Here is a 25,438-nt window from a genome sequence, read left to right as displayed (position 1 = left end):
GGAGGAGCTCATCTTTCAAGAAGCAGGATCTCTCTGTCTCTGCTCTGCCGTCTTTACTTTGGCTTTCATTTGGAAATGTGGATAAAGTTTTAAAGGTCCCATATTATGCTCTTTTTCTGCAGTTTAATATGGATCATTGATGTCCTTATGAAATGGTAGTAACATCTTTTGGTCCAATAAATCAAGCACAGCCGCATTGTTTCCAGGCTCTCATAGCCCCTCTGTCCAGAACGGAATGTTTTAGTGGGCGTGACCTTCATATGTAAATGAGCCACCGCTGATACCGCCCCGCTCTTTTGCGTCACTGAGAGCTACACCACGAGCTCTGAGTGCACAATGTTTAGAAAACAGTGAAGCTTGTTTACCGTAACATTACAGGCCAAAACAACAGGCCAACAGCAGCTAAAGTTAGCATCCTGAAGCTAACACAGAGACGGAGGGGGGGACACTGAGGAAAAGCTCTTATGGGGCAGAAACAACATATCAACTGCTAAAATTGAAATTTTAATGTACAAATAGGATGGAAAAAAAGTTTTCAAAAGTAAGAAATTATGTTACAGTCGTCCATCTTTCCTTGGACTAGCTGTTGATTTAGGACCAAACTTTTCTTCCTGTGCCAACTCTAACTGTGACTCTCCTATTTCTTTCTTTACAGTGGAGAATAACCCCTGCCAGACCAACCCATGTCTCCATGGAGGAAGCTGCCTGCAGGAAGGTGACGGCTACAGCTGCTACTGTCCCCAGGGATACTCAGGAGAGAGCTGTGAGATCGGTGAGTCACCATTGGGTGAAGTCTGGGGGTTACATTACACGCTGTGCTTCAACTTTGCTCTGAATTCAAGTGGAAAGCACCAGAGAGATGACTGAGTGTGTGTTTATTTTCTTCAACTGTAAGTAGAACTCTGGACCTCACTTTGAAATCGAGGTGAAGAGGGGTTTTCCTTTCAGGTCAGGTGGTTTTGGATCAAGCTGCCTGACTCGATTTCATATACCGCTGGTCAGCCAGTTGTGACAGGCTTGTTGAATGTGTGTTGTGTGCTTAACTGTGTGTGTTCATGTGTTTTCACCCTCTGCCCCTGGAGTAGTTGTAAGCTTATTCTTTCAGTCAGCTGTGTGATGAGGGTACCTGGCTTTCAGACAACGGCTCTGCAATGCCTTTGGTGTTTAGACTTGTGTTGGAAAACGTGTGTGTGAGAGAGAGAGAGACGCAAGCAAAGACACTCAGGCCACAGAGGAGCTCTAAGCTCATTGTGGGGTGGAGCTATTGGTAAAAATACTGGAGCATCGGTTCATGTCGATGCAGAGGAGGGTTGACTGGAGAAGCAAGAAGTGAAGGTGACGTTGCACTTGCAGAAAACATTTCTGTTTGATGAGACTTTTAAGTACATTAAAACCATAGGATCAAACTAAGTGACGTCACAGTTATAAAATTTGTTGTGAATTCTTAAAATGTGGATCTTGGAGTAAATTCTTGTTACAATGAATGCTTTTAATGTGCAGATGTGAATGAATTGTCTGCATTGAGTAGTGATCAGAAACATGCACATTAAACTTAAAGCTGCTGTGAAAAGAGCTCTGAGGATGTTGAACCCTATTCCAGTCTGTTTTTTAAAACCACAAGCGTTCAGTGTGCATGTACACAAATACCACACTAATCCGAGTTTTACGGGTCATGTCTTCATGAAAAGGGGTCAAAAGTCACAAGTAATAGAAAATGTATTCAGTCGAGTAATCAATATCCTTTAGCACTAACACCAAGAGGACCAAATTATGCAGCATTTAGGTGAGTGTGTAAACCACAACTATAGGAAATCAATCAACAATCTCGTGTTGAATCAATAATTGTGACAAATGCGTACTCACTGCGTGGATTTCACATACATAGCATTAGGAATTTTATGCTGTCCTTTTGTTTCTGGTTTGTTTGTGAATAAAGGGAATTTAAGGTGTTTCAGAAGCTTTTGAAAAATGGTACCATTGTGGGAAGAAGTCACAGCAGCAATCAAGAAAACAAAATTAAGAAAGTGTATAGAAAGTGCAAAAAGGTCCATAAGAAAATAGATGATGACAGCTTGTTCATCATTCTCCAGTTCAGCCAGCCTCCACCTCCACAGGGTCCAGGACTGAGCTTCTTCAGTCATGCTCCATCTCTGTCTCCTGGATCCTTTCTGCTCACAGCAGGTGAAGCTCCTCCAATGTGGCGTTGGTGTCTGGTGTTAGCTCCGTTAGCCATGTCTGTGAATAGCATGATGCTACTCTGCCCTCTGGTATTCCCTCTGTTGCTGGGTTAGCACAGCTAGCTCGTCCATCTTATTGGAGATAGATCTTCCGTTCCCAATAACGATGGATGAAAGGACAGGTCTATGTCGTCACTTCTTAGCTCACACCTGAGAAACAGCATGTCGTCCTCACCTCCTTCTCCTCACCTTGTGGGGAGACATCAGGCCTTACACCAGTTAGCATTGACATGCTACAGGCTGCTAACAGCTGAGTCCACATGTAGATAATGTGGCCATGGTTACATGTAGGATCTCCAGACAAGCACAGGAGAAAAAGTACTAAAAATATCACTAAAGCCACAAAAAGTTTGGTGTCCATGACCAACAAATGAGCCATACAAAGTAATGATTCACTCCAAATACAAAGACTACGAAAAAGAGACAGAAAAAGTTACAAGAAACGGACAAAGAAGAGAGAGCTGCTGCAAAAGGCAGCCATAGCCATTAGGACGGCGCCTAGCAACAGTATACGGAATACCTATACTACTGTATACCTACAGCAAGTAAAGTATATCTAATATTTCTTGTTCATTCTTGCCTTTTTTCTCTGCTTGTTTTTCTGAAAGGGAGTTTTAATTGCCTGTTCAAGTGTTGTGATGTTGATTTCGTAGCTAAACAGCTGCATATCAGATGTTTCCAATGTTAATTATGGTCAAAGACAAAGAGGTTGATTGCCAATAATGGCAAATTATTGACAGCAGCTTTATCAGTCAAACACAGAGCTTCTGAAATAAACAGGAAGATTGCCTCCACCACAGTTTCCTTTTATATCTGCAGCTCTTATTTATTTCAGCGTTCAGATTTTATTCATACATTGTTTTAAATATACATTACAGTCTTTTTCCCTTTTAGCCCCAAACAAGTTTAGATACATCCACACAGACTCAGAACATGCAAACAAACATCAAATGTACAAATAAATCCACAAACCAGAGCAATGACAGTCCAAAGAAGCTTTCTCCAGGACTAGCATTTTTGAAGAGCTGTGTTACAGTTTTTCTCAGTTGCTTTGGTTCATTTCAGAAATTCTTAGTAGAGGGTGGAAAGTGATGAAATCTTACAGATGAACAACGACCATCTGGTACAAGAGGAGGAGAAACATAGAGTCCTTGAAGCAGATGCTACCACCATAATGAGGAACAGGTGTTGATTTTTTTTTTAAAAAGCAGAAGACAATTAAGGTCAGAAAATGAAATTACAAAAAGACAGTAGACGTTCAAAATAAAAGTTCATTGTTAGGATACTGGAGCTTTTGATATGTTACTTTGCTGATAGGGTTGATTTGGTTGGTGAAGTCTAATTAGAAAACTCAAGTTTTAGTTCATGCAATCACACATGACAGGTTTGAAAAAAATGACAACGATAATAAAATGAGCCTTGTAAGTTTTTTGTTTGCTGGATCATCAACAATGAAAAAAAGTCCAAGCTCAGGAAACATACAACTCCTGTTCTAAAATGTTTTGTTGTAGAGAAAATGAACTAACAGTTCTCAGTAAATCTTTGAACACAAGTCAACAAATCATTAGAAATCTAACTGGAAAAAAGAAATGGTATTATTTCTGCCTAACAGGTGTGTGTTCTTCCAGGAGCCCTCAGTCAGTCTCTTATCTAATAAGTAACAGATAGCAAAGGAAAGAGAAGGAGATAAAGTCTTTTAAGACAATCAAGTATGCAAATCAACCAACAAAAGATACATACATGTTTTGACTTATTTGTGGATTTTATCTTCATAATCAAATCAAAAGAGCTGGAAGCTGCTGTTTTGCTGCAGTAAACTTGTTTAGCAGTGCAGAAATCAGGATGAAAAAAGAAACCTGTTCTCTCCAGCATTCCCCTTATTTTCTTCCCCACTTCCTCTTTCCCTACCTCTGCCCTCTGTCTCTCACTCTGGCTCTGAGCTTTAGCTTTTTTTCCTCTTTTTCCTGCACCATATTTTTCTGTCAAAGGACAATACAATTACTCATACATGATACCTTTGTACTCGTGCATAAAATGAAACTTGTTGAAGCTCAGTCATCTGCACACTTCAAGCGTCAAATCTAGATAGATAGATGATAGATAGATAGATAGATAGATAGATAGATAGATAGATAGATAGATAGATAGATAGATAGATAGATAGATAGATAGATAGATAGATAGATAGATAGATAGATAGATAGATAGAAACCAAGATGACATGAAGAGCTAATGCATATCTCATTTTTAAAAGAGGCTGAGTGAAACACCCCGCTGAGCATCTGTATTAATTCTCCCCCTGAGACCCACTCCTCTCAAATGATTGAGCTTAAAAAATTCATGAGGTTGAAGCTCTTAATATTATCAGCCACTAACCTACATCAGCAGAATCCCTCACAGATCTGAGTGATAAGGTCAACGAGAAGAATGAAAGAATTTTGTTAAGAAGAGATGTTCACAAAAGTTGAATGAAAGTGCCAAAACAATTTTAAAAAAAAGGAGCACTGCTGTTAATGCAGGTCTGTAAAATTTAAGAGAGATGGAAAAGGCCTACACTGCCTTGCTGCCCCGCTCAGGACATCACATGATTACCTCCACCAAGGAGGTTTTGATTTTTGGAGAGTTTGTCTGTCTGTCTGTTTGTGTGTTTGTCTGTCTGTTTGTTTATTGGTTTGTTTGTAAACAACATAACTCAAAAAATAACAAAGGGATCTTGATGAAATTTTCAGGCAATGTTAAAAATGGGATAAGGAGGAAGTGATTAAATTTTGGCGGTGATCAGATCACCGTCTGGTTCCAGGACTTTTTAAAATAATTCTTTATCACTGTAAGATAGGGCTGTTTTCACCAAATGTGTATATAGCCGCGTTTCCACCAAGCAGACTGGTTCAGTTTGTCTCAGTTTGTCTTGGTACGGTACGCATTTTGTGGCATTTCCACTGACTTATCCTGGGACTGATCCCCAATCGAGACGAGCTGTCCCACTTTTTGGGACCCTTTCGTATGGGTGCCAGACTGAACTGATCCGCTCTCTGAAGGTGGAGCTACACACTGCAGACTGTTGATTGGTTCTTTGTTGGATTTATTAGCGGGGTAAACTGTGTCGCGCTGCTACGGCATCATGCTATTGTTTAACAGTTTTACTGCATTCAGGGGGGTCTGGGGAAGGGGGTTTGGAAAACCAGTCAGTGTCTGGTGTTACCACCATTTGCCTCACACAGTGCAACACATTGCCTCAGCATAGAGATGATCAGGTTGATCGTGGCCTGTGGAAAGTTGGTCCACTCCTCTTCAGCAGCTGAACAAAGTTACTGGATTTCTTTTTACATAAAGGTTTAAAGATCAGAGCTATGTTCACTCTGAATCTTAACTGATCAAATGAATCTCAGTGCACCAACAAAATGTTTTAAATAGATCATTTTATGTTACTATTTTTTCTTTAGACTGACGGAAATAGCTACAGGAGGCACAGAATAGCCTGTCAGTCACACCTCAAGAGAAGTGCCCTACTTTAAGATGGGAGATCGTTATTTTTAAATGTTTCACAAGTAATGACCGAGAGAACAGGAAGTGAGGAAGTAAAGGAGGGAAGGAAGACAAGGCAGTAGTGAGAGTTGTAGGATAAAAGGAGACAGAAAAACAAAAGCTGAGCGAGTGAGAAGAAATAAAAGGAAAACGAAAGAGGGAACAAAGAGTACAAGGTGTAAGGAAGAGAATAAGGAAAAAAGGAAACTCAGTGCATTAGTCAGTCCATCCTCAGAGTTAAACTTTCAGCTTTGCAAGCTGAGTTGTGTTAATGATGGCCCTTTGGGTGTCTCAGGCAGATAAAGATGTCAAGGAACAGATAAAACCCCACACAAGCCTAAAGGACTGCTGCTGCAAACTACAGGAGCCCTAAAGGGACACCTGTAAACCCTCCCAAGTCAAAAGAAATTAGTCAGTAGAGAGCCGTGGGGGTCAAGAAAAGATAAACCTTCCCATTTAGAGACCCCCTGAGGGGGAAAAATGGAAGATGAAAGACTTAGAAGTGAGTAATGAAAGGAAGGTGGTGAAGGTAGGTGGAGGCAAGGATATAAGAGTGGAGAAAGTGAAACTAAGAACAGGGAGAAGAGACAGGAAAGCAGAAAATAGAAGGAAAGTCTTTGTTCCACATTTAGAAGAAAGGCAAAACCACAGATGAGAAGAGATAGTGCTTCCTTCTTTTACTTCAAGTTAGAGAAAGCAAAGTGCAAAAAACTCACTGGGAGATACACAACAAAACTCAAAGGTGGAAATTTCAAGCAGCCAAACAGACTCCTTACAAATCTTTCTGTTTCAACTTGTTCACGTTTCTGGATAAACTCTCAAAATTTTGTTTCAGGTCTCATTTTTTCAGGTTCAAAGCCCTGTGTAATTTTTTTTTATTAAACCTGAACATATACAAAACAGATGAAAATCGAAACAATAAACCTGATCAAATAGCAATGTCAGAGATAGACAGTAATCAGTCTTTGGGGACAGGATATCAGAGCTGAATGCACAGGTGATAGAAATTTAATCAGATCTATTGATTGGACATACATTGGGGGGAGGGGGGGGGAATTGAAAGCGTCAACTTTTTGCTCATCACACTTATTTCCAAAATGCATTTCTACCAGACAAAATTTCTACCAGACCTTGGTATTAACTCAAATAATCCACACATGAAACGTTCAGGTCCATAAATAATGATCATGTGGAATTGAGTGTGATGACACAGGAAAAAAGTATTGAACACGCTAACTGAGACTCATCTAATACATAGTGGAGAAGCCTTTGTTTGCAATGACAGCTTCCAGATGCTTCTTGTATGTTTTAACTAATCGCCCACACTGCTCAGGTGTGATTTTGGCCCATTCCTCTGCACAGTTAGTCTTTGAATCTTGAATATTCTTTGGCAACCTCTGGTAAACCCTTTTCTTTAGTTCTTTCCACAAATGTTCAATTGGATTTAAGTCAGGTGATTGACTTGGCCATTCTAACAGATTGATTTTCTTTTTTTGAAACCATTTGAGAGTCAACTTTGCCGTGTGCTTTGGATCGTTGTCCTGCTGGAAGGTCCAGCTACATCTCTTCTTCATCATCCTGGTGGATGGCAGCAGATTCATATCAAGAATTTCCCCATACATGGCTCCATTCATTGCTCCTTCAATTATATGAAGTTTGCCAATACCATGAGATGAGAAACAACCCCATGCCATGATGCTTCCACCTCCAAACGTCACTGTTGGTTCAGTGTTTTTTGGGTGTTGTGCAGTGCCATTTCTCCTCCAAACATGGTATGTAGTATGACAGCCGAAAAGTTCAATTTTGGTCTCATCTGACCAGACAACATTCTCCCACTATTCTACAGGCTTGTCAAGATGCTGTTTACCAAACTTTAAATGAGCTTCAACGTGCCTTTTCTTGAGGAATGGAGTCTTGTGGGCTGAGCGTCCATAGAGGCCATGGCAGTGGAGTGCATTGCCTATTGTTTTCTCTGTAACAACTGTACCTGCTGCCTCCAAGTCGTTCTGGAGCATTTTCATGGTGGTCGTCGGCTCGTTGAGTACTCTTCTGACTATCTCTCTGACTCCCTGGTCAGAAATCTTGCAAGGAGCTCCTGTGCGTGGCCTGTTGATGGTAAGGTGGTGCTTCTTCCACTTGTGAATAATGGCCCCAACGGTGCTGAGTGAAATATTCAGGTGCTTTGATATAAGTCTGTAACCAGTTCCAATCTGATGCTGAGCAACAATCAGGTTGCGAATGTCTTCAGAGAGCTCTTTGCCTTTTCCCATCCTGAGGTGTGTCATATTTAACTGCTTGGTGAAAAAACAACCTTTATTATAGGACCATCAATTTGCTCTAGCCCAGCTGATGTTGGTTTGCTCTAATTGGAAGTTCAAGTAGTATTTACTGACAGATTTCAGGTGGTATGGTGCATTTCCTTGTCAAAGTATAGAGCCTTTCCATGGAGTGTTCAATACTTTTTCCTGTGCACTTAATTCCACATAATCATTAATTATGGACCTGAACGTTGTGATTTCTTTTATGTGTGGATTATTTGAGTTAATACCAATGTCTGGTAGAAATTTTGTTCGAATTGCAGCTTTGGAAATAAATGTGATGAGAAAAAAGTTGACGCATTCAAAACTTATTTCCCCACTGTATAATTCCAAATGATAAATGGTGAAACAAGGACCCACCTGGTGGTTGTTTGCTCTCAGTTTTTGTCCCTCTTTCTTTCTTTTTTCAATTATTCACACCCCGGTTTGGGTACATGCCAGCAGTGAGCTTCTAAATATTCTGTCTTTCACTGCGCATCCTCACCTAGGCAACGAGGGCAAATTTCACGCTGTCAGGAATACTGCGCGTCTTATTTCTATATCTTTAATGACATTTCTTAATCTCAATTTGATATTTGTGAAAATTATATTTTATAAATCAAATAAACTTTTACAGTTTTTTCTGCCTCTTTTAATGGAGATTATGCTTGCTTTAAGAAGATCTGTTTTGCCCAGTTCGCCCTGTGCTGCACCTGTTTACCTCTCCATCCATTCTTGTGCCAGCAGATAAGTGCAGCTCTGACTCTCCAGAGACTGTGCTAATGTTTGGGCCTGGTTCTGTTTTACTGGGGAGAGAGCCAGAGAGTTATGGACACACACACACACACACACACACACACACACACACACACACACACACACACACACACACACACACACACACACACACACACACACACACACACACAAACACACAGCCACCTGATAAAGTTGGCTCTCTCATTAAGGCAGATGAGGTGAGTGGATGTTGAGTGGATGCTGAGTGGAAGGCTTGCTGCGCTCTGGCTCTCATCACTCTGTTGGAGTAGAGATGAGGAAGGTATACACTGATAAGCACTCATCATCAAAGGGTTGACGCACACATACAGTCTGTTCTCAGAAATCACAAACAAAGGTACACAAGCATAAGCCTCATGGTGTACTGTGCCTTATTACTGTTACACAATATGAGCAGATTTTTCAAACTGGGTCAGGATGTGTAATTTTCCAAATACAGGCCAAAACTTGAATAAGATAAAACTGTGGAAGACACTTTAAGTCCCAAAAATGAGTAAACTCAACAGATGCAGAATTTGGCCACCATTTCAAAACCCACAATTCCAAAGACAGTTTCACTCAATTCTTGGAAAAACTTGATCATTAACAGCTTTGGCATTCTTGCTTTATCTTTTTTTTTCTGACTCATGGACATGAATATGGAGATATGCTAAACAAACAAGATCATCATCTCATTTAGGCTTCTCTGCCTCTAATTCAGTTTTTAATATCAGCCAGCAAAAAGCGTGGCACCAGCAATGAAGTTGTCAAGCTGTGTTATCCAAACACACTCCTCCTCTAACGTTGTCTGCATGCAAAGCTGCTGTAATCCAACCCTGAAACCTGCCAACTCCCTCTACTCACAGGGTCATAACAGCTCTGTTTTCCTCTGTTTCTGTATGTGGGTTTGCATCTAACCAGACCCTTTCTTTCTTTCATCCTTTCTCTCCCTCCAGATGTTGACGACTGCCAGTCTAATCCATGCCAAAATGGAGGAACCTGCATCGATGAGATCAACTCCTTTGTCTGTCTCTGTCTGCCCAGCTATGGGGGAGCGACCTGTGAGAAAGGTAACAGAGAAGCAGGGTGAGGTGTAAATTGGAGCTCTGGGGAAGCTGAAGGATAGGGGTGGAGTTAGAGAGGGTGGTGAAAAAGGAAAAAAGGGGAAAGATGTGCAGAGAAAGGTCTTTTAAAACACTAAAATGGAGCAAATGCAGGTGGAGGAGAGGATAGAGGAGTTGCGAAAGATAAAGAAAGAAGGTAAGAATGTAGTGAAAAGGGTTTGAAAGGAGGAGGTGGGGGAGGGTGAGGAAGAGGTTCATATAGCATACCTGTGTCCAGCTGGTTTTGTTTCTCATTGGGAGAATTCCCCTGCAAGGAGAGGACCATGAAGGAGGCTGTTAACCAACTGTATGTTACATGAAAACATGGATGGCATGTCAGGGCAGAACAACAGAAAAAAAAACAACATCTGGTGTGTAATTTGGGGGTGATCAATTGTTTGACCAAAATTTTGTAGATGAAACTCAAGCCCGACTCTTCGACAAATAAGAAAAAAATGAATAGACTTATCTCTCCTGCTACAGTCACTTGAAACTTGATCCCTGAAAATGTACAATTTTGACTGACAGATGATCATAATCGTAGATGGTCAGAGAGTCAGCAGTGAGAATTTGTGGCTCTGGCTCATATCACACACACTGCAGCACACACATGAGGCCATGCACAGCAAATAAGAAAAACAAACAGAGCGGAACACTGAATAATTTCGAAAAGGATGGAAGCCCCTATGGGACAAAAAAAGTTCATTTCTCGTGTTCAGCTCTCTTTTCAGATCTTCCTGTGCCTCTCAATCTGAGATATTGCCAAATGGGCAGAAAAATATCCGTTATGAATTGTGTCACTGCTGAATCCAATATTTCTACACACACACAAAGCAGCGTGAAAAATAAATGTGTCAAGAAAGCTTCAGATTCCTAAAATCAGACCTGCTGTTCCCAAACAGCCACAGAGACAGCAGTGCAGCAGGAAAGGCTACAAACACACATCTCTGATAGATAAATAAGGTGAAATAAGAGACGCTTAAAGGGTGCAATTACTTGGTGGATGAAGTGCTTCAACCCCTCCCACTTCACATGAACAGTTCACTACATGTACCCATGACACAAGGTCTCAACTCTGTGGCTTTCTTTTATAATCTGTTAATGTATGATCTGAGAAGCACAACAGGGACATCCCAAAAAGAAGTTCACTAAGAGATTCAAAGGCAAGCTCAGATTAAAGAAGAAGATTCACTTTGATAATGTTTTGGACCTTCAGGAAAAATATTTTTAACAGGATGATTAAAGTGAGCAGCAGAGCACTCAATTTCCTGATTTTAATTTCAGAGCTGTTCCAGAGTCAATGGATGACATATTTACCTTATGTGACCTTAGGGCTGCAGAAAAATGACAGTTTGACGCAACAGCACCAATGCACACACATCAGACTCACTCATACTGCAGTGTTTAACTGTGGTTCAGCTTTTTCAAACACAAAAACTAATTTTGTAGGACTGACCTGACCAAAACTTCTGTCATTTTAATCACTTTTACAACCTGTTTTATTTTTCCACAATACTTCACTACTACTGATCCCCCAACCCTCAGCGTCTTAGATCAGACTAATGAAGAGCAGTAAAAAAAACAGAGACGGACATTGGGAGCCAGACACATAAAGGGAAACTACTCAAAGTCACAACTCTTCTGACAGCTGAGGCCAAAGGTTGTACTTGTTGGTAGGGTCTGATTTAATTTTCTCTTTTCTCACTTCTTGCCCAGAAATTCTGCCTTGAAAACCATCTGACACTCTCTTTATATTTTGACATTTTGTATTTAATTACTATTGATTATTTTCTTAAGTGTTGCTTTTCATGCATTTAAAATAAGCATTGTTTGATATCTTTCTTCATTGTTGTATCGCATCATTCAGTTTAGCCCCTTTGTGAAAGAGTGATACAGCCCTAGTATATATATATCAGATAGATAGATAGATAGATAGATAGATAGATAGATAGATAGATAGATAGATAGATAGATAGATAGATAGATAGATAGATAGATAGATAGATAGATAGATACACAAAGCTTTGTGCATCTTTCCTTATTTCTTCTTTTTGTCAATTAATTATCTCTTTTTATCTAGTTTCAGCTCAGATAGCAGTCTATCACCACACTCAACACAGAGAAACCACAGTGAGGTACAATAACTTATTGTGACAGAACAACAAGCTTGATAACAGCAATGATCCAGTCCAAAATAAATAAAGTTGTGTACTGCTTTCCTTCTCCGTCAGCAGTTAGAAAATGGAAAGAAAAGGGAAATGATTTGTAAAGGTTTGTGTAGCTCATCAATTCATAGATGTCTGGGAAATATTTGTTGATCTGTGAGGAAATGTTTGCTTTTCCTGCAAACTCACAGACACGGCTGGCTTTGATTCATCTTCTCCCACACCACCTTTGCTCTTCACACACACGCACACACACACACACACACACGCACACACATACACACACACATACACACACGCATACACACACACATACACACACACACACACACACACACACACACACACACACACACACACACACACACACACACACACACACACATCAAAATTAATTTATATCTACTTTTATTTAATGTGATCAGAATCAGTTGCAACTTAAATACACACCTTGAGCAATACACCTGCGTTTACTGTCACACAGTGACTTTACTTTGACAAGCCAGCCAAAAAGACCCACAGCAGCACAGAAACCTGGAGAAAAGTGGGGCACGACTCCCCTTCAAGGAGAACAGCAGGTGAATCTTGGGCAGACAGAAACATAAGTTTGAAAAGCCTTTACACCCACAGACACAGCAGACATTTGGATTGTAAACAGGAAGCAGGCGACTTTATAAGGGTAAGGACAGACTGAGCAGTCGGGGAAGGGGCAGGCCTCAGACATAATAGCCAATAGCTCTACCCCTAACAGGCCTCAAAAGGGCTGACCAATCAGAAGAAAGAGGGTTTGTTGAGTATGGAGCCTTAAAGAGACAGCAGCTAAAAAGAAGTGTTTGAGAAAGAGGCTGAAACAAGGGTTTTCTAAAATGTCAGTGGGAGAGATGTAGGGATCTTTTGACCTGTAAATCATGTAAATTTACTCCAGGGGTACCAGAGGGACAATACAAAACATGAGACAGCACAAAGACAAAAAATAAATAAATAAACTTAAAAATAGCACAATACTGAGTCTGCATTGTATCATTGTATCTTTTAGGATCACATATTTGCTTAACTGGTTTCAGTTCAGCTATTTATTGATTTTATTTATTGATCGGGCTGTGTATCTAGGCTAGAGATGCTAAAATCTCATTGGGTAAAGAGATGTATCCCTCCAGTCTTGCCTGCCCTCTGAACTCATGTTAAGCCACAGTGCACTGAGCACTTTGTCTGAACTTATGAACTTTTCTTTTTGGTATTATTCATTTGTATTTTTGTTTGTTTGTTTGTTGTGTTCTCTATCTGTGTTTTTGGAGCAGGATATTTTGTGACTCACCCGTTATCAGAGCTCACAGACGAGCTAAAAAGAAAGGCCTCTGAGTTCACCAGATTTGCTGTGACACAAATATGTTTAGTCCCTGAGTGAACCACTGATTTGGAAACTGGTGGCACAGCAGAAAGCTAGGCAGAAAATAACGATTCAGCACCCCCTGAGCCTTAAGAAGCTATCAATGCTAATGGAGATTAATATTTGGTAATAATTCAACCAGAGGGACACGTGCCTCAACCTGAAGGTTCAGTAGAAATAAGTTGGAGCTTCTTAGTTTTACACTCTTATTGCACACACACACACACACACACACACACACACACACACACACACACACGCACACACACACACACACATACACACACACACACACTTTCTAAAAATTTACCTGAAGTGTCTGAGATGGAAGAGGCAATTAAAATAAAACAACAGTCAGGCGTCACTTTTAACCGGCAGGCTGGAGAGATGAGGTGATGTTTTCTTTCAAAGTGCCTCATTAGACTAAAGTCACTGTCACTCTCTTTTCCCCATAAAACAAAGGCAGACAAAAAAGGAACTCAATAAAAGTAAATCTGAAAAGAAACATGAAACCAGTTGTGGTGACTGGGGGAAAGAGTTTGGAGGGGAGCGGAGAGTTAGACACTATGGGCTCTAATTTTGTAGACCAGGCGCAAGCGCAGGTGCACCTGCCCTGCGTCGGCCTTAGCCGTGCGGACAGGGCTTGATCAGTGCACTTTGCAAATTTCCTGCAGTGCCAAGAGAGGCGCAGTCAAGGCGCAGAGGAGCACAGAGCTGCGCGTCCACGCCTCCCTCCGCGCAAATGGCAGAGAGGGAGGAGAAAAGCCATGAGTGGGTTTAACGCAGCCGAGCGCTGTCTTCACCAATCAAATGAGCGCTTCTCCTCGCCTTTAAATGCCCTCCGGCCGAGGCACAGCGTCTGATTGGTCTGACTGATCCCCAGCACCACGGAAATAGTGCTGGTAGCGGAGACGGTCAGAGCCGCTGTGCCTGCAGCAGGACAATGGACAGCGGGGCGCATCAGAGGACACGAAGCGCGTCACCGTGTGGGCCAGCTCCCGGTACAGATTTAATCTGTTCCTTTGTCTTTATTCGGAGTAAAAAATGAAGAGACAGTTACACAGCTGGCTTATCCATTCAAAATACTTTTGATCCACCTGCACTCCTGGTTTGTCAACGCCAAATAGCAGAACCTTTGGTGATATACTGTATACTCTCCCGGTGTCTCCACCTCATCCTCCTTACATTAATGTACTCCATCTTTTTAGATCACGTTAAAAATAAAGACTAAAACAGAGAAATATGGGAAATCACGGGTAAATCCTGAGTGACACACATTTATTTTGTCTCTTTTTACTTCGTCTTTTCTCTCCCTCTATTCTTTGAATTAAGTGAAATGAGAGAACCAGATATACTCTGTATCAGATGTTAAGGCTGTTTATTGTTTAATTGTAAGATGTGCATCAAACCTCCTGCTGCCATCAAGTTAACTTTCCATTATGACAAACGGCTTTAATCTGACATCAGATGTGACGGTACAGTCAATATAGATATAAATGTATATGCTGGTTCAGACAGTTACATTAGATAGTGATTGCTGTGATTGTTTACTGCATTAAAATGTGCCTGACACTCTGGAAACCTGCCTCTGAGGCTGTGATGACATGTGCGCACATGTGCGCCTATCACCAAATTACAGCTGCGTGGGGTGCGCTCCGCCTTGCACCGAGGATAGACCAGGTTGGAGCTGGCGAGCTTTCAGCGCACTTTTTTGGCACAAAATTGTCACTGCGCCAACATGAATCTGCTGACACCTCCCCCTGGTGCGCCGTCAACTCCCTCTGACACCCATCTCTGCGCAGACGGTCTACCAAATTGTCAAATTGGCAGCGCAGGGTGGTGCGCAGCACGAAATTAGCACTGCACAGGCTGCGCCAGGCTTGCGCCCCTGCGCTGCGCCACGAAATTAGAGCCCAATGACTTTCTGATTCAGAGGGTCAAACAACAAATTGAGCTTGGCACATGCTCATACCTTCTCTTTGAAATTGTCAAGTTCATTTTGACTTCAATTTTACTCTTGTGGATATTTCCATCACAGAAAGTATTCCAGCAACCTTATCAGGATCTTGAGTTAATTTCATCCACAAGAAGCGTGTTTTAGTGTTACCTCCTCTCCACTTTGCTTTCCACTCCTGTCTTATTATTTCATAAGACTCAGTATTCTGTAAACTTGCGAACAAAACCTGTATGTCACAAGTATCACTATGATGAAGTGCTAATCAGTTGAACTATATTTTGAACTTTCTTTGATAAAATTTCTTTGGATACTTTTCCAACCACCAGTTTTTTTCTTCCAAATGGTTTGTCCCAGGTTGATCCAAACGAGTGAAACTCTCATGTCATTATTGATAGAGGTGTGAAAAAATAGCATTATGGCAATATATCGTAATATGTTGACCAGTGATAAAATATTGATATTTTAACTTTCAAAATCAATCTTTTTGTTAAACTTGAAATCCATATTTTAGATGAGTTAGTACAATCCACACCTCCACTGTGGTAGATGGCGCTGAAGAGCTACTTCACTGTATGTTGCCCATAAACTGTATAATAAATATAATCTCAAAGTATATTTTGATTAACTTGATTATATGGGTTTAAATTGCGTCAACAACAGTGTGTTCTCTCTATTCTTGGGTCAGTTGGTTTAAAATCATTTTAAGGTTTCACATTATCATTTTACAGCGTAGTAGACTGATAAAATAGTTATGTTTTGTGCAATATCAGACTTTTTATGGGTAACATTGGATACACCAAGCAACATTTAATACATTTAATACATTTACATTTAAAACATTTTTCAACATCAGTTTAATGTCACAGTAGTTTAATTGTCAAACTTGATGCACTTTATGGTTTCAAGTTAAGTGTCATTTCATATATACTTATATGAAATACTGCATCCAAATTTCGGTATTTCAAACACAATAAATAGAAAAGCTGTTTTTAATAAATAGTCAACTGGGTAGAATATCACAATATATCACAATATTGTGATATCATCGTATCGTGTCCCAAGTATCGTGATGCGTATCGTATCGTGAGGTTCTTGCAAATACTCACCCTTAATTATTAAACAGTTCTAACCTTTGAGACACTGAGCTGTCAAGAGAAGGTTGTCTGTGAAATTGATCAGTTGGTTTCATTTCTTCAACTCGGATGAGTCATCAATTTAATCCCAAAACAGATATTAGAAATCTGAACTGGCAAAGTAATAAAGCAATTTACGTTGGAAAAAATCCTCAATAATCGGAGCAGCTCTAGGCACTGCTCAGAGGACTTGACTACCACAGTGAGGGTTTAATCAAGGCAACAGTTCACTTTTATTCAACCTAAATTTGATTGAGTGCAGAGATATACAACCATTTTATCAAAGAAAAAAAAAGCTCATTTTTAACAGAAAAAAAAGAGTAAATCATGTTTGTGCACTTGTAAAGCAGGGCAGTAAAGTGGAGATTTACCTCTGTCGTTAACAGTGAGACAAATGTTGATCTAGCAAGTGCTAAATAAGCATTGACACTAAAGAGATGCAGTTTATGAATGGCAGGGTTTTCACACTTCATGTGACAGCCTTGGATTTATGTCACAAAGCAATTTGTGGTGATATGAACCTTGCTTCTTAAGCAAGGAAGTGCAAAGAATTTGTAAACATGCAATGACTCACAGCTTAAGTAGGATTACTCATAGTGGCCAATACATATAAATTCAGACAAGTTGAGATTAACTGAGCCACACTGAGTAGGTTTCACATCATCTTTTATACAAGTATGAAAAGAAAGTAAACAGGTTATTGTTTGGGCACCAAATCAATATTTGTGTTCAACACGTGGATTGTCTAATCCAACATCAGATGGTGCTCATGTTGATGTTTCTTTGTCTCTTTTCTCAGAATTAGGAACGTTTATTCTTTTTTATGCTGGTCTCACATTGGATGAAGCTGCTTCACTCGAGAAAGCGTGACTCATTGCTCTTCAAAACATTATTTCTTAAATACAGTATTAATGAATAAGAGCTTTAGAGAACCAAAAGTACTCACACTATGAAGTATGAAGGTTTCAAGGCCCTTATTTTATCTTACTGTAAGTACAGGTTTTCTAAAGGACTCCTCTTCTCTTCCTCTGTCCTCTACTTGAACTGCATCCCTCTGCATAAAGCAGGGTGCCATATGGCCTAATTTATACCACCCAATTTACTGGTGTCGCTTCACATTTGTTGGAGAGAAAGCTAAGACCTTTTTGCTGAGCTAGACACTGGAAAGAGAGGAGAGAGGAGGTGAAAAGAAGAAACTGAAGGTGGCTTAGCTAAAGAACAAGCCTGAACCTGATCAACTACACGCAATGTACATTTTAACATTTCAGACACCATCTGCATCAGCGTACAGAGAGAAGCCACACACTCATTGTGTTTGAAATGCAGTCACAGAGCTCGCCCTGAGTCAGATGTGGGGGAAAGATGAGAGAGATCAAGGGGGAAAAAAGGAGCAAACTGCTGACAGGACTGCGCTGGAAGCTGTTTCTCAGGATCATTGTTGTTCAAATGAAACGCTCTTTGACTCGTCAAAGCTGTCTCACCATCATTCTGCCTCAGCTTTGGATTTATTTATGAAAGAGTAAACAGAGGGAGAGGTGAAAGGAAAGATGCAGAGTTTAAGTGACACACAAAGCAAGAGACAAGAGAGAAACATGGAGGGAGGGATTTTTGGATCTTGAGCTCTAAGACAGGAGGTTTTTTCTGTGTGAATACAAACCTCCTCTTTCTCTTCTACCTGGATTCACCAATGTCTGATTACTGTCTTTATCTTGCACCCTTCTTCCCTTACACCTCAAGACACTGCAGGCTGTGAGCACACCTGGAGGAAGTTCCACGGCCACTGTTACAGGTACTTCACTCGAAGACACAACTGGGAGGATGCAGAGAGGGACTGTAGGGAGCACAATGGACACCTGGCCAGCATCCACAGTCCAGCCGAGCAGAACTTCATCAGAGGTGGGTGGATGAAGAGGAAAAACAGACTCAGTAGCCTTGATTCAATCGATGCACATATTTCTGTTTTTTTGACTAAAACCGACCCCATTAAGCTACTTAAAGCATTACATTTAAGATACGTTTGAAAAGGCTAACAGCACAAATCAAAACCAATCTCTGGATAAACCACTTGACGACAGAAACTACACTTTACTTAGTTTTAGATTATTTCAGTTTTGTGTGATGAATCATTTAAAAAGCACATTGTATTAAAAAATATATTTAAGCCTTGTGGTTAGATGCTTTGGTTTTATACAGAGCACTGTCCTGTACAGTTTGCAAACAAGAGAGCACTGAGACACATAGCTGCTCGTATTTTTAATTCAGGATTTACTATAATCATAATCTTTGACTAGATTAGTAAACCGATGGCAAATAGTGTGTTTGTGCCTGGAAACATTCCCATACTAAGATCTATACAGTCTTTGTTCAGGGCCTCATGAACCCCACCTCCTCAATCTTTATATCTCCTGGCAGTGCTCTACAGTGATATGTGATGTAATAAAGTCAGATTACCAACAGAGAGACACTGTAATCTACCTCCTGTCTGAGACAGAAGCCAGGACAGCACTGATCTGTCATGTGCGTGCTTAGTTACTGAAGCATGTGTTTACAGACATGTCCACCCCTGCAACAAGAGATCAGACTCAATAGAGAGATTAATGGGCATCGTTATGATGTTAATCAGACACTGTCACTGGGACTCTGTTGAATATGAAGCGCAGAAATAGCATCACATTGCATTCGAGACAGGAAGAGTGGAGCGATGTAATTTTTCATCCACCAGCTGCAGTTAGAGAGGTAAAATCTCAGGCCTCATATGATAGAGGACTGATACACAAAGGTCAACAACAAGTAGTAATAATAAGCACTCTGTTCATCTGGCACCTTTTAAAGATCAGCTTTAGGAACAGAACTGTGAAAACTGATGTGCAATGTTCTTATTTTTTCTGGGACGTTTTGCTTCATCAGAGAAAAAGATAACCGCAATGATATCATCAGGGGTTACTGTCTTTTGTCTTAACGTTTAAAACAGAAAGCCAAGTTAAAAATGGTCCAAAGATGTGGAGAGTTATCAAACAAGATCTACTGGAACAGAACACAACCAACAGCTTTTGTTTCAAAAGAGGAGTTTTTACAGTCATACTTGCTGTTTTCTCATTGGTTTACTTCATATTCCCATATGCTGTTTGTCATGCTGCTCCAGGCCTGTGTGTGTAGTTGTGTGGGAGTGCTAACTTTTTTGGCTGTTTTACCTTAAGGCTGGTACACATTACAGGATTCTCCAAAACTTCACACACTTGATGATAACAAAAGACAGATCACACAAGATTTCTCTCTCCTGATCTTACAGTGTGTGGTCTGCACTCCGAGGACACCACACACTAACAGACTCTTCATCAGAGCTTCAGCTTTTTCACGCTCAATATTCCAAATCTTGCACAGTAAAACTTGACTTCAGTGTAAACAAACATGACGGACGTATGGAAAAAAGCAAAGATGTTTGTATTCAGACTCTAGAATTCCCCCCAAAAAAGCACACAAAGGAAAAAGGCTTGTGGAAAAGGTTGTGGAGACAGTGGGGTTATGGGCTGTATGAATAACAATGCGAGTTGTTGGTGAGTAAAATTGTTTTAAGTATTACAGATAGATTTCTTACTTCCTCTTCGATCAGTCAGCTGAGTCAGCTCGCGTCTTGATTGGCTTTGCTCCGTTACGCGTGACATTACTCGCTGTACCTGCTCAGCTACCCTCGGGACGCCCCACACACTAAAGGATTTTGAGTGGCAAATATTAATCATGCTCATTATCTACGATCTCTGAATTCGGAGGCCTTCTGAGCGGCTCCAACCAGAAGAAATCACATTTAATTCACAGGGAAATCACACATGATGTCATCAGACAATCAGGCCTTTGCTGGCTTTGATCGTGAGGGTCAGATCGAGACAAAAATCAGCACTATTATCCTGTAGTGCGAACCCACCTTTACTCTGTGTGTTTCATTTCACTTAGGTATAAGCCACGACAACACATGGATCGGGTTAAATGATCGTACAGTGGAGGATGACTTTCAGTGGACTGACAAGTCGGACCTGGTAAGAAACCATCTGAGTGTGTGTAGTTCTCTGTCAGCTGTTGATTACTGTGAAGTTTAAGTTCCTGGGCAAAATAAGTGAATCTACTAAGTGTGGTTAGTATGACATCTGGAAGCATCCTTACCAGCAGTTTACAAACAAAAAGAAAACCATATGCAAAAATTTTATTCAATTTTATTTATTTGTTATTCATTTTTTATACTTTTGTAATGTATTAATTTATTTATTTATTTATCTATTTGTCTCGCAATTTTGGTGCACTGGCAGACCTTCCCCTGTTATACCAACAAATACATTTTAATCATACTGCTACTTTGAGGTTTTCCCTTTTCATGCTCTGGGATGTTGCCTAAAGTTTAATATGTCAATAATGACAAATAACCTTGAGGTTCAACAGTAAATTTTATGTGTTTGTTCATTTGTAATAATAACATATAACAGAGAAAACGTGTTAAAAAAATGTGTCACAAGGTAGATGTATGGTCTTTAATTTGCATTGGATTTTAGTAAATATATGCAGTCCTACTGTAAACTACAGTTTGTTGATTACTTAAAGTTGTCATGTTTGTGCAGCACTATGAGAGCTGGCGTGAGAACCAGCCTGACAACTTCTTCGCTGGAGGAGAAGACTGTGTGGTTATGATCGCTCATGAAAACGGCAAATGGAATGACGTACCCTGCAACTACAACCTGCCCTATGTCTGCAAGAAAGGGACAGGTGAGAGCAACCAGGCGGAGGATAAGAGGAGAGAAACACATGAATGATGCTGCATTTTCTTCAAAGATGTCAAACAACAAAAGTAGAAAGAAAGCACACAGTGAAGGGATACAGATGAGGAACCTTGAAAAGGAACAAAACGAGTGATGAAAACTTATGCTGCCAGATCTGATCCTGAAATCATTTGAGCAAAATCATTGGATAGAAAATGAATACAAGTGACAAAATGTTCTTCAAACTTTTTTTGTGAAGCAGCTGAAGTGTGTCAGTTTTATTATGTCAAAGCACAGAGTGTGACAGAATGAACCCTCTGAGGATTGTGAACATCCTGGGTATAACACACTTTATATTATACCTGGCTGTCTGCAGGAGAAGAGACATTTCATCACTCTCCCCAGTTCTCCTTCTCCATCTCACGTAATTCTCATGCTCTTCTTGAAAATGTGCTCCATGTACCTCTTAAATTACTCTTCCGTTTCCCCTGTCAAAGATTCTGTTTGGTAAAGTGAAGTAAATCTTAAGGCAGGGGGAAACAAACTTTGATAAACATGTTGTAAAAATGTGTAATATGAGATCCTATGTTGGATTCTGCTGCATGTCCACTGTTGAAGCCGGCTGCTTTTGTTGTGCACTGGACCACAACCCCAATTTCTCCTTTGAGATCCTGTTAGAGCTTGCATTTTTCACACATGTCAGATTCATGACCACAAAGGGGACCAGTTGTAATAAAAACACAGGTATAAATATTTGAAGCCAGTGGTGGCTGAAATTCAAAAGTTCCCTGCATGAAGTTGAGTGTGACAAGCCAACAGAGTTACTTGTAGATTTGGGTCCCTTTATTATTTTTTTAAGCCAAACTGAATAACTTGAGCTAGATTTCACACATCATAGAGGACGGCAAAACAGAAGAGGAAGGGAAAAAAATGTATTGAGAAACTTTTCAGGGCTATTGTATCATCAAATTATATCATCCATCACAATGAATAACATATGAGCTGAAGCATTTGGTGTTTATCTTATTTTCTGCCCCCCTCATCTATCTTCATCATCGGGGTGGTATTAAATTTTTCTTCTCAAGTCACTTCTGTAAGCCATACCAGCAGCAGAATTTCTTCCTTTCTCTTTCTGTTGTGTCAAAACAGGCCAGTTTGTTGATGATGTATTGCTTTTTAAAAATTCATGAATTCTACAAGATTTTTCTAGTCTGTCAAATGCTGAGTTATAACTTAAAAAGTTATACTTGAACAAATTGTGCTTCTGCAAAACACTGATGGTGAAAAAAATGAAAGGATTTCACTCACTTTCATCCAGTAACCTTTTTTTGATGACAAAACGAATAACCCTCTCTTAAATCCACATTGAACACGTTGCACAAACTATACTGATGGTCATTTTGTTAATGCTCCACATTCACTTGCTTTAGCTTTGTCATGAAAGAACACAAGTGTTCAAACTTCTTGAGCCTCAAGCACAAAACTCTTCTCCTTTCAGAGCCACAGCTGTCTGAAAAGAAAAGCATTTCCCTTTCAAGCTTGGTGTTGCACCACCTCTGATGCTCACTGTCACAAGTCCCCAGCATCCAGCCCTCCTCTGACCGTAATCAGTCACTTACAATTATCAGCATCTTTTCATCTCCCCTTCTCCGCCCCTGTGAGGTTCATCTTCACTTCAGTAACCTCATGTAATGTCCCGTCTTATCAGTGGAGTTTGTCAGCTACGCACACTGTGAATTCTCCTTCTGCTCTCTGAAGCTCACAGATCATGTGATCTGAAGTCCTGTTGCTCATCAGCAACCGTGTGAGCTTACTGGAGACCTCCACTAATCTGGAAACCAGTCTGTGGGATGAATCATGGAGATGGTCACAGTCACTGGTTGAGAGATGGTCAGACAATAATGTATAGTGTGAGTTATGTTTGTGGAGTGGGGAGCCTGAAAGAGATAGCAGCTAAAATGAAGCGTTTTGAGACAGAGGCTGAAGTACGAGGGTGAGAAAATAGGAATGTTTTAAAATTTAAATCAAGTTCCTACAAGCACCAAAGGATCAGTATAAAGCATCATACTCTTCAATATGGGGCACTGATTGTAAAGTTGCACACACTACAAATGATAACAACATTTCTCCACATTTAGCTCTAAAACGTTACTTTTTATGTAGATTTAGATAAATTTGTGTGTAAAAATGTGCCATATATTATATCTAAATGTTGAATGTTATTTCTACATGTGAAAAAAGAATGTCCTGATTCTAAATATTAAGCTACATTTCTTAACATTTAGTTTTCAATTTAAATATTTAGCTGAGACTAAATATTTATCAAAGATTTTTAGATCTTAAACAAAGATTTCTAAATATCTGCAAAGATTTCTAAATATCCGGTCAAGATTTATAAATCTTTTGCAAAGATTTCAAGATATTTGCTAGGATTTATAAATATGAAGTCGAGATTTCTAAACATTGAGGTACAATTTCTACATATGACGTCAAGATTTCTAAATCTTAAGGTACAATTTCTAAGTATTAAGCTTATATGCAAATCCACACTCCCGCCCGCCGGGTAGTACCAAAATGAAAGGTTGAGGACGCGAGTTTGAGAATTTCAAGCTCTACTTCGATGTTGGCCACAGGATCTTCAACAGTGCCATCACAGCACTTGGTACGTTTATTTTCTAATGACTGATTTAGCTGACTGTGTCTGACTTTCTCGAAAAAAAGCTGGAACTTCCACGAACTATTATTTAGGTACTTCCAGCAGGTGGGAGTGTGCATTTGCATGTTAGCTAAATATTTAGAAATTGTACCTCAAGATTTAGAAATCTTAACTTCAAATTTAGAAACTTTAGCAAGTATTTATTAATCTTTGCAAAAGATTTATAAATCTTTGATAAATATGTAGTCTTAGCCAAATATTTAGAATGAAACTAAATGTTTAGGAATGTAGCTAAATATTTAGAATCAGGACATTTATGTATAACATTTGTAAATTACATTTAACATTTAGATAAAACATTCAGTGTTTATATATAATATTTGAGAAGTATATTTCACAAATATTTCTCTAAATCTGCAAGAAAAGTGATGTTTAGGGCTAAATGTAGAGAAATGTAATGCAAGTGTGTGCAACTTTACAATTGGTGCCCCATACTTCGATACCATCTTCAAACTTTAAAGCAGCTAATATTCTGTATAGGTTTGTAAAAAAAAAAAAAAAAGTGTGTAATCTCTTTCCTGTAAAGCACTGTTACAGAAGTTTCCTCTTTTTAAATAGCTGTGGCTAGACACCTCTTCTTATCATTGAGTTTATCCAACGGACACACACTCAATATAATGTAATCATTAATTCAAAATTAGCTCAGCATTGGAAACCAGTCAAAGAGTGAAATCCGTCACCCACCTGAGCAGTCACAGACCTCTTACATGACATTGTCTTAACAGTTCAGCTACAGATAGATACATAATCTACACAGACGTGAGTTTAGTGAACACATGCCAGCTGACGCCCTCCAAGCTTCTGTCTCTCTGAACTTTGTATCATGTAACGATTCAAAAGGCTAAGAATAACGTGTACATTATTTCTAAAACCAAACAACAGTGTTTTCTCTGATATGCAGGTAGATTATTATTCACTGCTCTTGCAGCTCTGTTTTGGTCTCCACCACTCCACCACCAGCTTCAGTGCAAAGGGCTTTTCGCTTGTTCATTATATGACTTGCTGAACTGTAAATGTGGCTTTTTACCAGTTAAAGTTTTCCAAAGACCTACTGAAAAATCAACAGGTGTAAATGAATAATAATAATAATAATAATAATAATAATAATAATAATAATAATAGTAAATTGCTGTTAATAGTTTTCAGTGTGTGTTGACTCAATATGCTTCCATATCTTTGTGCATGTTGTGTCAAAACAAAGGCAGAGCTGGATCTGCAGTTGCACATTCACCTGCGGTCTCCACAGGGAGACTGACACCTTCTGACAGGTGGGTTAGAGAGTTTGATCAGCTGCTTGAGCGTCTCCCTGAAACTCCTCAGGCCTGTCAGTCTCAGAGTGTCAGTCTTAACTTCCTCTCAGACACTTTTAAATCTTTTTTTTTTCTATCTCCCTCCAGTC

The 25,438-nt window shown here is 39.8% G+C and overlaps 1 protein-coding gene across 1 annotated transcript in view; it reads left to right on the top strand.

The window, feature by feature from the left end:
* Window positions 1-25,438, top strand: part of LOC141789616 (neurocan core protein-like) — an 82,622-nt gene that overhangs the window by 53,737 nt on the left and 3,447 nt on the right. Inside the window, exons 10-14 of the mRNA XM_074669116.1 lie at window positions 656-772; window positions 9,793-9,906; window positions 18,319-18,477; window positions 20,530-20,612; window positions 21,186-21,330. Coding sequence (XP_074525217.1) covers window positions 656-772; window positions 9,793-9,906; window positions 18,319-18,477; window positions 20,530-20,612; window positions 21,186-21,330 — 618 coding nt within the window. The remainder of the gene's footprint in view (window positions 1-655; window positions 773-9,792; window positions 9,907-18,318; window positions 18,478-20,529; window positions 20,613-21,185; window positions 21,331-25,438) is intronic.

The sequence above is a fragment of the Halichoeres trimaculatus genome, unplaced genomic scaffold (assembly GCF_033239565.1).
Source record: "Halichoeres trimaculatus isolate MK-OKI-2021-1 unplaced genomic scaffold, fHalTri1.1 fHalTri1_scaffold_4, whole genome shotgun sequence".
Classification (NCBI taxonomy): domain Eukaryota; kingdom Metazoa; phylum Chordata; class Actinopteri; order Labriformes; family Labridae; genus Halichoeres; species Halichoeres trimaculatus.
The sequence above is the reverse complement of the archived record's forward strand: the minus strand, read 5'-3'. Positions and strand labels throughout refer to the sequence as shown.